At 44.5% G+C, this 15,005-nt stretch overlaps 1 protein-coding gene across 1 annotated transcript in view; it reads right to left on the minus strand.

Moving 5' to 3' along the window:
• Window positions 1-15,005, minus strand: part of Wwp2 (WW domain containing E3 ubiquitin protein ligase 2) — a 110,292-nt gene that overhangs the window by 24,882 nt on the left and 70,405 nt on the right. Inside the window, exon 6 of the mRNA XM_059264043.1 lies at window positions 475-564. Coding sequence (XP_059120026.1) covers window positions 475-564 — 90 coding nt within the window. The remainder of the gene's footprint in view (window positions 1-474; window positions 565-15,005) is intronic.

Here is a 15,005-nt window from a genome sequence, read left to right on the forward strand (position 1 = left end):
GTTCCTCTTTTTCTTTTCTTAAGAGATTTTTATTTATATTTATATGTATGTGTATGGGTGTATGCACATGAGAGAGAGAGAGAGAGAGAGAGAGAGAGAGAGAGAGAGAGAGACTGATCCAGGGTAATTGTCTGCTGTCTCTAAAGAAAGGAAATGAATTTGCCACTCCTCATAAGGGTGTCTCTACATAGAAAGCTGACTAACACCACTGAGACCCCAAGACCCAAGGGGCTTCCTCAAACCTGTCTCCAGGACTCAACAGCCCTGTCAGCACTGAATACCACACGGTAATAAAGCCCCTGGCCATGAGTTGGGTCCAGTGTGATGCATGTGGAATGAAGACAGGTTGAAGTCAGGAGAATGGAGGGACGGAAAGCCAGCAAAGAGAGACAGGGTATGATAAGACAGTATGGCAGAGTGGCAGAGATGCCCATGGGAGATCCCTGGTACCCATTCCAGAGTCTCAGGCCTTACCCTGGTGGAAGAGGTCGCTCCCAGGTGGTGGTCTTGGTATTGTGGTCAACATAATAGACACGTCCATTGGGCAGCTCTCTTTGTTCCCATCTGGAAAATAAAACCCAGAAGAGGCATGAAAGTCCAGTCCCAGGAAGGAAATCCTTCACTGCCGTTGGGCTCCAAAGAAAAAGACAAAGCAAAGATAATATTCAAGGTCAGCCCAGGGTCACACCCGCTCTGCGATGCTGCTGGAATCCCCTGACAAAAGTACTGTGGCGTCCCTTTACAGCAGAGATTACTGTAAATCCCCCTGAGTACCACAAGCCTGCATTCCATCATTTGTCCTTTCTTTTCTTAAAGATTTATCTTTTATTATGTGTCCTTGTGTGGGTATGTGCATGTGAGCGCCGGTGTCCAAGAAAGCCAGATGGAGGAACTGGATCCCCCTGGAGCTAGGGACACAGGCAGCGGTGAGCCTCCCAGCCTAGGAACGGCACTAAAGTAATCTGGAAGAGCAGTATGTGCTCTTCACCACTGAAGAGCCATGTCTCCAGCTGCTCTGCGGAGTTTTTAAATCAGTGCTTCTTGAGTGTTGTAGGATCAAAGATCCCTTAAGAATACAATGGAGAGGCTGGAGAGATGGCTCAGTGGGTAAGAGCACTGGCTGCTTTTCCAGAGGTCCTGAGTTCAATTCCCAGCAACCACATAGTGGCTCATGACCATCTATAATGAGATCTGGTGCCCTCTTCTGGCAGCAGACATACATGCAGGCAGAATACTGCATACATAATAAATAAATAAATCTTAAAAAAAAGAGAGAATACAATGGAAATTGAGAATGTTCATTTCTACAATGAACTTCTAGCAAAAATTTGCATGCCAATTTCTGGGTTCCATGGGCTTCTCTGAAAGCTCAGTTATAGGCCCCTTTCTGCTTTTTAAGCTACCACAACCTGCTACAATTAAAAACTGTATCATGGGCTGGAGAGATGGCTCAGCAGTTAAAAGCACTGGCTGCAGCCAGGCGGTGGTGGCGCAGGCCTTTAATCCCAGCACTTGGGAGGCAGAGGCAGGTAGATGTTTGTGAGTTCGAGGCCAGCCTGGTCTACAGAGTGAGTTCCAGGACAGCCAGGACTGTTTCACAGAGAAACCCTGTCTCAAAAAACCAACAAAAAAAAAAAAAGGAATTTGTTTCAATGTTCTTATTACTTGAGTGAATATAAGATTTGTGCTTCATAATTTTACCTGTAAGAAACACTGAACAGAAACTGCCCCATTCAAACTTACTCACATAGAAATATTCAAAAGCCACGGGAATCCACCAAATAGAAACGGGGATACGGGAACTCAAAGTCATCCTCAGCTACACAGGAAATTAAGCATAGCCCAGGCTACATCAAATACTGTCATGAAAATTAAAACTGGGTATATACTATACACCTTGGTAGTAGAGCATATGCCTAGTATGCGCAAGGCCCTGGGCTCTAGTCTTAGCACTGTAAAAACATAAAAACGGGTCAGATTCTAATAACAGTGGTCTGCTCATTTTGTAAAACTGTCCACGATAATTTGATGGTATGTCCCCATCCCCATTTTTTTTTTTTTTTTTTTTTTTTTGCTTTTCAAAACAGGGTTTCTCTGTGTAGCTTTGCGCCTTTCCTGGAACTCACTTTGTAGACCAGGCTGGCCTCAATTAAAGGCGTATGCCATCACCGCCCGGCTGGAATACCCTTCTTTAAAAGATAAAGTATCTGGGGGTTGGGGATTTATGGTAGAGCGCTTGCCTAGCAAGCGCTAAGGCCCTGGGTTCGGTCCTCAGCTCCGAAAAAATTAAAATAAAATTAAAAAAAAAAAGATAAAGTATCTGTTGTAGCAAGTGGAGATCTAAAATCAAGCAAACCCCTGACACTGGCGTCTTGGCTAAGGGTCACACTGAATTAGCGAAGCTCCGGGGCGGTCTTTCAGAGTCAGCACCACGGCTGAAGACATAAGACTAAATAAAATCAAAAGCTATGAAACGGCCCCCTTGACAGTCCCTTCCCAAACCATCACCAGGACAGGAAGTGCTGGCAGAGCCCCCTGGACTTCTGCTGCAGCGAGAGATAAGGCAGTTACTGCAAAGGCAGGTGATGTCTGTGTGTGCATGGTACCAGCCCAGCGTGTGTTCAACCCCTCAGCCCTGCAGCATGGGTCTCAGGCCTGGGGTGACCGCAGAGCAGAAGGCACATTTCCTGGGAAGAGCTGACCTGGCTCCGCCCACCTCTCCTCTGTTCTTTGTTCTTCTCCCCAGATAGTAAAAGGGGGACCTGGACATATGATGGTCCCTACCCTGGGACCCTGAATCATAATGTAACTACTAATAAAAATTCACTGGAAAAGTTAAAAACAAAAAAAAAAAAACCCTGAATATATTTTTCTTTTATTCCTAAAGCCTTTTCAATATATATGCAATTTCCATTTTAACTTTCATTCAAGTTTCATTTGAAACAAGGGAAATGGCTTTATTATGTCTTGCCTAATATTTTAATTTGAAGATAGGCAAATACTTGCAATTCCAGGCAATGAATGCCTTTAATCCACACAGTGGTACTGAACTGCCAAGACACACAATCGTGTTACCCGCTCCCTCCCTTCCCTACAGCCCACAGTTCTTGGTGGTTCTTTTAGCACACAGACCTAGGCGGGATCTGCCCTCCCATCTTTGATCGCAGCTGATCCTAGGAATGAAAGTCACTCTTTCAGGGACTACTATTGTCCAGCCCTGTTCTGTGTCCTTCTGAACCTCTCAACTGACTCAGCTAGGAAAACAGTTAGCGGAGGGACAAGACCTTCCTTCCGCCGCCGCCGCCGCCGCCGCCTTGTTCTAGCTACACTCTTCCTTTTAAAACTGGACTCCTGCTCAGATGAAATGACTGTGGGGTCTCCCTGACCCCGGCCTGGCCTGCCTCCCTTTCTCTGAGAACTCTCACTCTTCCCTTCCCTGCACAGCTATTCATGAGTCACACAGATCCTTCCCCTCATTCATCCAGCACAGTGGGTCACTTCTGTCACGGCCACACGAGCCTCCCGCTTCTGCTGACCCACATAGATTAAGCCTCCCGACGATCTTGGCTTGGTCTCCTCATGCCAAGAAAATGATACTGGCTTTGACTTTTTGTCAGCATATCCCTGCCAGGGGTTGAGTTTCTATCCCTTATAAGCGTCTTCCTCACACTGAGATGAAAAGCCTTTTCAGTCCACTGCCATGGGTCTTGCTTAGCGCTGCATCCGGGTCGTGCAGGTTCTGTCTACCCTACTGAATAGCTTTCTTTGATGCTCTCAGAAACAGTGTTCAGAGCAGTGAGTGTGTTTCAGGTCACTACCCAACACGTTGCTCCTTGGCCCTCAGTGAGTGACACTGGACTGAACACTGGCCACACCGGGTCTTGTTTCTGAAAAGACTTAAGAAGTCTCCAATTTCACTCAGTCTTGAGGTAATTTTTCTCTTACCTAAATTACCTTCATTCCTTCATTCTGTTGTCTATCTTCCTCCCACCCTTGATTCCCAGTCTCCCCACAATCATCAAACCAATGAGTTGAAAGGCCAAGACAAAGCCTCACTCCCATTAATAGGATGATGTCAATTAGCTTTCTACTACACTATCTGAAAGGTTACCATCAGCGTGGTGTGGTGCCTACACGGAATTTCAGTACGAGGGAGGTAAAGACAGAAGGATCAGGACTTCAGGACTCCTGACCAGTGGAAACTTCCTATCAACAACTCTGTTATAGAGTGCTTACTCAGCATACACGAAGGCCGGGTTTGGCTCGCAGTATCATGTAGAAATTTCTCCCCCAAGTAATTCTCCATTAAAAATCATCAGGAATGAGTTACCCACTAACTGCTACTACAGGGTATGTTCAACCATCCTGATCAACACAGTGCTTAGTCGGAACCTGTATTGGACAGAATCTCAGAGTCACCAAAAAAGGGCGAAGCTGGGAATGTGCTGATAATGGTAAGGAGTTCAGGTAAGTATTGGGGTTCTTCCTACATGACCTTTTAAAATTACACGATTAAATGCTAAAAATGCAGCCTTAGTAAGAGTATTGATGGGGCTGGAGAGATGGCTCAGTGGTAAGTGCACTGGCTGCTCTTCCAGAGGACTCAGGTTCAATTCCCAGCACCCACATCACATGGCAGCTCATACTGTCTGAAACTCCAGTTTCAGGGGATCTGACACTTTCACAGACAAACATGCAGGTAAAACATGAATACACATGAAATAAGAATAAATTATTCTTTAAAAAAAGGAAAAGTATTGACCATTTGTAGTCACTAATATGCTTGTTTTTATTAACCTAGGCACTGGACGTTAACAGTCCTCACAGTCAAGAAAACCTGCTTTCCCCATTAGAAACAGAGTTGTTAGGGAGGTAGTAGGATGGAGGCACTAGGCAGAGTGAGGAGTTAACAGTAGATAGATATGATCAAAGCACATCATATAAATTACATAAAAATTTCAAAGAATAAATTTAAAATGCAATTAACAAATAAAAATAAAATCATAAGGCCGACATGGTGATAATGTACACATTTATAATTTTCATACTCTGGAGGCTAAAGTAGGAAGATCCTTAGTTCAAAGCCAACCCAGACTACCTAGTGAGACCCAGTCTCCTACATACTAAGTTCAAAGCCAGCCTAGGATACAGGAAACTTTTTCTTGAATAAACAAACAAACAAACAAAGCTGTGGCCAACAGAACCTTGGGCATGCTAAAGAAAGGATTTCTTGCTACCATTTAAACTGAAATGAAACTTTAGAAGAATATACTAGAAGTATTTGTGTTTTCCCAAAGCCGCCTATGTAGAAATTCAACTCCATACTGGCTAAACACAAAAAACAAACAAACGATCCATGAAATTCATGCTTTTGCTGGGTCTGGTAGGGCACACCTGAATGAGGAGACTGAGGCAGGAGGATCACAAATTCAAGGCCAGCCTAGGCTATACAGCAAGACTCAGTCTCAAAAGCAGAGAAGGGAAGAGGAAGAGGCGGAGGGATGAGGAAGGAGGAAACACACTGATTCATGCTTTCCTATTTATGCTCTTAGAGTAGATGCCTCTGCACCAAGTCCTACTCGTTCTGGAAGCTGGGACCACTTCCAGGCTGAACCCGAAGATTTCCTTCCTCTGCAGTGATGTTTTCAGAGTCAGAAATCTGAACACACTGCAACCTATGCCTTAATACAGGCTCCTGAACAACCTATGCCTTCATACAGGCTCCTGAACAACCTATGCCTTCATACAGGCTCCTGAACAACCTACGCCTTCATACAGGCTCCTGAACAACCTACGCCTTCATACAGGCTCCTGAACAACTTACTGCCATCATACAGGCTCCTGAACAACCTACGCCTTCATACAGGCTCCTGAACAACTTACTGCCATCATACAGGCTCCTGAACAACCTACTGCCTTCATACAGGCTCCTGAACAACCTATGCCTTCATACAGGCTCCTGAACAACCTACGCCTTCATACAGGCTCCTGAACAACCTACGCCTTCATACAGGCTCCTGAACAACTTACTGCCATCATACAGGCTCCTGAACAACCTACTGCCTTCATACAGGCTCCTGAACAACCTATGCCTTCATACAGGCTCCTGAACAACTTACTGCCTTCATACAGGCTCCTGGCTTTAGTGGGTCTTTTCTCAACAGAGTAGGGACTGTTGCTTCTCCCAGGCCTTTCCTGAATTCTGGACTAGCACTTCAATCTCAGCACACTAACTTCCTTTTAATAACTACCAACGGCACTCTATGCCCCCTAAGCCCAAGATGTCAGAGTAGCAGCTACTGAGTTTCCTGAATTAAGTCTGTTTTCTTTTCCTCTTCAACCATCCTGTTTTCTTTGCCTTGGGGAAATCCCAGATCGAGTCTGGTAACATTCAAATATAAGCTTTTACAGAAAGTAAAGACAAGTCTCAGAAACGATCTCTGTAAAAAACACACACACACACACACTTTTCAAATGCAAAGTTGACAACAGGTAGGTAATCTTAAAAATAGTGGATGAGAAAAAAATGCGTTTCTTCTTTCTAAAGGCAACTCAGTCAATAACCCTGTCTACAGAATCCTCTACGAGTTTGAATTTGTAACACAGTCAAGGAAAGAACTGTGTCAGAGATGCAGCTGGAAGAGCGGCTATTATTGCTCCTCACAGCAGTGGTGGAGACCCTGAATGGCCCCAGGTGGTGCAAAGAGAAATGCTGCTACTTCTTCTTCTTCTTCTTCTTCTGTGTTTGTCTGCTTGGGTTTGAGACAGAGTCTCTGTGTAGCCCTGGCTGGCCTGGAACTCACTCTGCAGACCAGGCTGGCCTGGAACTCACTCTGTAGACCAGGCTGGCCTGGAACTCAAAGATCCACCTACCTCTGCCTCCCGAGTGCTGCTGGGATTAAAGGTGTGCACCATCACTGTCTGGAGAGAAAAGCTACTTCTATAACAGGGCTATTCGAGTTTCAGAACAAACTGGAAATGAGTATTAACTTATTCAGATGTTTGTAACATATTGGATGGAAAAGCAAGTAATAAATAACATGCCTGAGATGATCAAAACTGGATGTAAACAGGAGAGGCTGGAAAGATGGCTCAATACTATGGGTACTTGCTACTGGGCTTGAATTTGATCCTGGGACCCACACGGCAGGAGAGAACAAACTCTTGGAAATAGTCCTCTGACCTCCACATGTTCTCTCTTGCACACAAAACAAACCTAATAAACATTTAATCATATATAAAAATACTGGTTTTTATTAAATCTAAATTGCCATTATATGATTGATCTATCAAGAGAAAGACACTGACAGTTAAAACAATGGCATGCCAATGTTCATAAGTTACACGCTGATTTTTAAAAAGATGAAATATGAAGTAACAGGCATATCAAAATCAAGAATGGGGGCTGGAAAGATGGCTCAGTGGTTGAGAGCATGTACTGCTTGCCCTGAGGACCCAAGTTTGGTTCCCAGCACACCTGTCATGCAGCTCAACCACCTGTAACTCCAGCTCCAGGAAATCCAAAGTCTCTGGCTCCTCAGGCACCTCTCCCAGGAGTACATATCCACACACATGTGCATAATTAAAAATACAGTCTTTCTTTTTTTAATCAACAAAATAGCGTATGCTATAAGAATGTTACAACCTAAGAACAAGGAGGAACTTTAGATGACCACACACACGTACACACACGTTTGTAACACACACAAAAAATCATTTTTAATTTTTCTTTTTCTCTTTTTCTTTTCTTTTTGGTTTTTTGAGCAAGGTTTCCTGTGTAACAGTCTTGGCTGTCCTGGAACTCACTCTGTAGACCAGGCTGGCCTCAAATTCAGAGATTCTCCAGCCTCTGCCTCCTGAGTGCTGGAACTAAAGGCATGTACCATAATGCCTGGCTATCATTTTTACATTTTAAAAAGTTGTCTAATTTTATGAGTAGGAATGTTTTGCCTGCATGTATGTATGTGCACCACATGCATGACTGGTGCCATGAGAGCAACAGATGCCCGGGAACTGGAGTTAGGATGGTTGTGGGCTGTTGTGGATGCTGGGAATTGAAGCTGGTCTTCTGAAGAGCAAAAGTGCTGTAAACTGCTGAGTCATCTCTCCAGACCACCACCCCCTCTTTTTTTAAGGCACTATAAACAAAGTAAAGAAGAAGCTATAGGCTGGGGGAAAGTATTGGCAATATATATAAGTAGACACTATCTAGCGTATATTCAGAATCATGAGGCCACACCTGTAATCTCTATACTCAGGAGGCAAAGGCAGGAGGATAAGGAGTTCAAGTCATGGTCCTAGGCTACAGAACAAGTTCAAGGCCAGCCTAGGCTACATGAGATCCTGTCACAAGCAAACAAATCTTGTAGGCTAAAGAGAAAAACAAAGGGATGGAGAGGTGGTTTAGCAGTTAAAAGCACTGGCTGCTCTTGTAGAGGAGCTGAGTTCAGCTCCCTAGTATCCACATGGTGGCTCACAACTGTCCATAACTCCAATTCCAGTTCCACGCCCCTCTTCTGACCTCCAAGGCACATGGTATACACACATACACACATACACACATACATATAGAAAAAAGATTCGCACACACAAAATAAATGTCTTTTTTAAAAGGAGAAAAACAAATCAGGGCTGTAGTGGCACATGCCTTTAATCCCAGCACTCAGGAGGCAGAAACTATCAGATCTCTGAGTTCAAGGCCAGCCTGTTTTGTAGAGGGAGTTCCAGGACAGCAAGGGCTACACAGAAAAAACCCTGTCTCGAAAAACAACAACAAAAAATCCCAAAAGAACAAAAAAGGAAATTTTAAGGGGGCTTAGAGAGATGGCTCAGCAGTTAAGATCATTGGCTGCTCTTCCAGGTCCCCAGTTCAATTCCCAGCAACCACATGGTGGCTCACAACCATCTGTAATGAGATCTGGTGCCCTCTTCTGGCCTGCAGGTGTATATGCAAATAGAGCACTCATATACATAAAAAACATAAATAAAACTTTAAAAACAAACAAACAAATAAGTAAAGGGAGAGAAACACAAATAGAAAAATGGAAAAATTATACCAATAAAGTAATTCATTATATAAATATTTAAAAGTTAAATGATAATCAAAGAAATTCAAATTCAAACCACAAAAAGATGCCAGTCAAACTCCTTAGATTGGCCCAAATGAAAAAGAGCTGACAATGTGAGTTTTACCAAGATCACATATGTGCACCCAAACAAGAGTGACCCCACAGCCAGGTGGTGGTGGCACACGCCTCTAATCCCAGCACTCGGGCAGAGCCAAGCAGATCTCCAGTCTGGTCTATAGAGTGAGATCCAGGGCAGACACCAAAGCTACAAAGAGAAATCCTGTCTCGAAAAACCAAAAAAAAAAAAAAAAAAAAAAAAAAAAAAGGTGACTCCACAAGCTGACCTCAGGAAGCAATTTGAGAGAGGTTCCCCACTAAAGCTGAAGGTCTGTGGTACAGGAATTTCACTTCCAGAAGGACATTTTGCTTTTCTTTTTTTCTTTTTGTTTGTTTTTATTTTTAAATTTTTTGTTTTGTTTTAGAATCACTCCATGTTGTCCCAGACCAAGCTAGCCTCACACTTAGATGCTCTTGGATCTGCTTCCTAAGTGCTGAGTTACAGATGTACACTACCATGCCTGGCAAAACACTATTCATTAGGCATTACTGTTCCACCTCCTTTTCTTAAGGCAGTGTTGGGGAATCGAACCCAGGGCCTCATGTATGTTAGGCAAGCGCTTTACCACTCACTGCATTGCAGGTCCAACCGGTCCCAGGGCAGTTCTTACAGAAATAAGCAAGTATACAGAAAGGCATGTAGAGGGACGGCCTCACTGCAACATGGCCGCAATTGTAGAGAAACAAGAGGTCACAGAGCTTGTAGTGTTCACACAACAGAAAAGCACATGGCACTTGATGTGGGTGTGACCACATTCCAGGTATCCCTGTACACAGTGACCGCATCAGAGGGGGTGTATAAGACTTTCAAATGTGTCTGAGGCCTCCAGGTTTTGGGGGAAAATTTTACATCTATTTATTTATTGGGGGGTTGGGGTACTGCATGGCACTTATGTAGAAGTCAGAGGACAACTTGTGTGAGTCCGTTCTCTTCTTCCATCTTTCAGGTTCCAGAGACCAAACTCAGGTTATCAGGCTTGGTGTCATGCACTTTTACCAACGAAGGCATCTCACCTGCGTCCTAGTCACCATTTTTATCTGCATGCTTCTAATAGTTTACAAAGGTACAAGTGCACACAGTCACACTACCCAAACCCGGTAGATATGTGTTTATCCCATGTGGACAACTATCCCCGTGGTGTCACTGTGTCATCCTGGTGTCCATGTTTGTCACCTCAGGTGAACTGTTTAAGGTGTCCTCACTTGCATCGTGAAATCAAAAGCAGCTGACTCACATTGCAGTAAAGAGTGAAGAAAACGATCTCTGGGTTATTAAACTCAGTGTGAAAGTCCATTCCATCTGGTAGCCACTACTAACAGTCAGGAAAAGGACACAAGGTGCATAAAAATACCAATGCTTAAGTCCAGAAAGGTCTCTGACACTGTTGTTGCTATCCTGTGTCTCTCCTGCCTAGCAAAGATCTTGTTTAGTTTTGCTTTGTTGTTTTGTGGGGTTTGCTTTTTAGCTTTTTGAAACAGTCTTCCACTCTGTAGCCCAGGCTAGCCTCAAATTCAACAATCATCCTGCCTCAGCTTCCCTAAATGCTGGGAATACAGGTGTGAGGACCCATGTTCAGCTCATGGTCTTTTCTAAGATGAAAATGTAACTGAGAACACTAAGGACAGGTAAGAACGTGAGTCACTTATCTGCTCACGCCCGCCACTCCATCTGCTTACACCATGGAAGATGCTGAGGGTGCCAATATGGACACAACACTCCTCGTTCCCCAGGAGCTCTCCGAAAGGACAGAAAAAATGGATTATATGTGATCATGATTATATGTGACCACATAATTTAGAGAGGGAAGAACACCTCCTGGCTCAGTGAGTCCACTGGGGACAGCAGAGTCTTTTGGAAAGAAGACAGAACACGCACTATTTGAGTTACCTATGCATGTACTAATCCTTTTAGGGTCAAAAACAAAACCATATTCCACAATAACAAAAGGTGGGAAAAGGGCACAGTCTCCCAATACCATCCTTTAATCCCAAGCTACTCAAAATGTGGGCCATGGTCCAAACTCTTAACAGTCCGTGCCCAGAAACAGAGAAGCTTCTTAGCTTTTAGAAACTTCTGTGTCTGTGACTTTGCCTCAGCTTCTAGATATGTACACGATCCCTTGAACAGAAGTTAAAACAAAAGTAAAGATTCATCATAGGTTGCAAACATAGAAATAAATTAATAGCAACCTCCCCAAAAGGCAGGTTCTTCATTTATAGTTTGTGTACCACTGGAAAATGCTCTGGGTGAGAAGCACTTTGGAATGAGACTCGGTGGCCCAAGACTAGTTATAACTTAGCAGAAACGCTCCAACCTGCCCCGTTCTTTTCGGTGTCTCTACAAACAAAACATCAGAGAACTCTCCCAAGGCTGTCTCAAGGTCCACCTAGAGAAGCCTCTGGGTCTCCAGTAAGAGCACGGGAGCAGACAGCAAATGTGAAGGGCTAGAAAACACCACTCATTAATTCTACTCTGAGGCAGGAAACAGAGCAGCCAATGACTTCGGCAGAACAAGGATGGTGTGAAATGGCAGAACTGAGGTAAGCCGGCAGTCCAAACACAACGTCTTCTCTTATGTAAGAAACCACAGCCGTGTGCTAGCTGCCAGGGTAAAATAATGTGCCTCTGTGTGAGGGACTCTGGAACTGAGAGACTGGGCGTGCTGGGGGTTTGTCAAAGCCATGTACACATGGTCTGTTCATGAGTATTCAGTTTCCAAAGTGGGCTCTGACACTGACAAAAACCAGACACAGGGCCAACTGACCAAAGTGGCCACGCTTTCCACTCCCTGCCTGGGCCACTACCTCACGTGTGTCCAACACCCCTTCTTTCAATAGACACTTACAACTGGGAAACTCCATACCTTCCAGTAGCTTCTTTGGGGCTAATTAAGTTAAAAGCCTAAAAAAAAAAGAGAGAGGGCTTCCAGACAGGGAGAGAAATGGAATAAGGAATGTTGTATTTGGCCTTAGGCTGCCTAGGTTTCAGAAGCCCTCAGCCTGGAAACACAGATGTGTGTGACCAGTCTTTCCTGCTGTAAATTTCAGAGGACCAATGTGGCAATTCTCGGAATCCCCAGTGAGCCTTTTTCATCGCTCAACAAAGGAGATGGAGGAGCTGAAAAGATAAAGCTGGAAACAGAGTCAACCTGAGGCCCAAGCAGGCAATCTAGTTTAGCTTAGAAATAGTTTAGGTCAAGGAGAATCCAGTGATGAGGAGCCTCTGTGAAGGAGGACTAGTGTTCTGCTCTGTGACACACAGTTGAACCCAAAGCCAGTCAACACAGTGAATGAAGGAAAATGCAATATTCAGTCACAGACCTCTCTCTTTAGAGCATCAGAGAAGCAGAAAGCATTCATTCAAACAGGAAAAAAAGGAAACAGGGAGGAGAGCGAGAGCATTTAGATGTATTCATTACAAGTAGGTCCTGGACCTACTTTGTGCCTGGCTCCTAGTCACCTACAGCCCAGAATGACAGAGGGACTTGAACAAGCAATTACAAGTGTGAGAAAGACATGGTCAGACATGTGGTTATTTAACCTTGTCTACCAGGGAGCAGGAGGGTGGATTCCCCAGGATTGTCATTAACCTGAAACTTCAGGAATTAAATGTCAAGACACTGAGGAAGCTTTGAGAAAGACCATCATGGGGAGGATCCTCAGTCTGGAGGAAGGCAGTGTATGGGTCAGACTAAAGTCATTTATTATGACTAGAGCTCAGAGTGCAAAGGGACAGTGGCTTCCATGGGAGGCTGAGGGGCAGGTGGGGCCCATCTGTCAGAGATTTTCAGCTTACTTAAGGATTTGGAAATTTATCCCTAAAGACAATAGGAAGTCGCTGTGGCATTCCAAGTGGAAAAAGTCATGCTTAGGAGTTTTACTTTAAAAGGTTAGTATAAAGAAAGATGAATAGCCAGACGGTAGCAGGTGTCTTTAATCCCAGCACTTGGGAGGCAGAGGCAGGCAGATCTCTGAGTTCAAGGCCAGCCTGGCCTACAGAGAGAGTTCCAGGACAGTCAGAGCTACACAGAGAGACCCTGTCTCAACAAACCAAAAAAGAAAAAAGACAGACTGCTGGTCTGGTGGTCGCCTGGGCCAACGGCAGACTGTCTTCAGGACAGGTTAGGATGGGTCAGCTAAGGGTTGTGTTTCAGGCTGAGTTAAGACACACAGCTGGCACAGGGAGCTCGAGACACAGGAACAACAGTGGCATCACTTCTCAGGAAGGCAAGGGACCAGAGCAGACTTCACAAACTACTCTGAACCCAGGCCATTTCTTCCTCAGCTTCACATCTGCAGTGCCTCGCTTGCCCTGGGCTTACCATCTCTCAAACAGCAGTGACTACCCTATCTGACAGGAAAGGGCAGGCCAGTGAGATGGCTCGGTGAGGGCACCTGCCACCATGCCTGACAACCTGAGTGCAAGTCCCAGACCCACAAGATGGAAGAAGAGAACTGACTCCCTGAAGGTTGTCCTCTGACCTCTGTATGTTTGTGTACACACAACTACACTAAATTTAAGAACATGTAATGAAAGACTTTTAAATAAAGAAAAAGTGCATAAGTTCAGTTTAGATGCTTCATTTAGAAATCTCACAAAAGATAGAGGTACTCTGTGATTTCCACCAGCTCCCTGCAAGCAGCCGTACTTCAATCCCTCTACTAGTATTTACAACAGGATAATGGACTAAGGTCATCATCTTGTTGCCTGCGTCTCTTCACCTTAGAAACAAGGGAGGGAGGAGGGCACTGGATCTACACATTGGGAGGATGATTATAGGAACTATGTCCTTTCTGGGTTCCAATACCAAAGCCAACCGAAAAGCCTGCTGTCCGCACTACCAAGCACTCTGGAGGCCAGCTCAAGGAAGGAGTGGCAATCCTGGCACCGACATGGTCCTCCAGATACTGAGGTAGCTGAGGTAGTAAGTACTCCTGGAAAACTGAGACTCCCAAACTCTTCTTCTCTGGAATATTCTATACCTAAAAGTGGGTAACACACACACACACACACACACACACACACACACACACACACACACACACGGGGCCTTGTCACATTCTAAATCCTCTAAGAAAAAGACACTGTCCAAACTCTACCTCAGAAAAGTGTTTTAGCCTCTGGCCAAGAAAGGGGGGTGGGGGGATGGCTTCCCTGGGCTGCTGAATAAAGAGCGTTTTCAGAGTTTGGAGTTTTCCAACTGCTTGGAAACAGGAAGGGCCCAATCCCAGAGAACAGTAACCCTCACACACGCCCTACATAAAGACACGTTGAGCCATTAGCCCTAATTGCCTGTGACTGACACGGAGTGAGGCCGGCCTTCCAGGCATTTGCTCACCGGGAAGAAAACAAACAGCTCACTGGGGACACAGGCAGCCATTTTCTCTCCTTTCTGCCAAAATGATTCTGCCTGTTCCCCCAAATTACAGCACAGATTTGAAAGTACAAACAACACATGGTTCTTTCAAGTCTCTCATACCACATATGAAAGAGAAAAGAAAGTCTCTGCAGGGGTACACAAGCAATTGGTTAATAAGCTTTTCATATAATCAAACACTTGACAAAAGAAAATGGCCTTTTCAAAACTGCCTCTCAACACTCCAATTTTCTTAAGCTTTGAGATAATAAGAATTATCTGCAATGGTTTTCATTTGCTCAACACTATTTAGTAGAAAGAAGTTACATGAATGCTAAGTACAAGCAGCAACAGTCACACATGCTTTCTGATACAGGATTTTTAACAACTGCGAGTTCAGAATGGGCCTTATGAACAGGGCATCGTATCCCCATGAAGTAAGAGACATCTTTCCAATGTCCAC

This window comes from Peromyscus eremicus, chromosome 5 (genome assembly GCF_949786415.1).
Source record: "Peromyscus eremicus chromosome 5, PerEre_H2_v1, whole genome shotgun sequence".
In the NCBI taxonomy this organism is placed as follows: Eukaryota; Metazoa; Chordata; class Mammalia; order Rodentia; family Cricetidae; genus Peromyscus; species Peromyscus eremicus.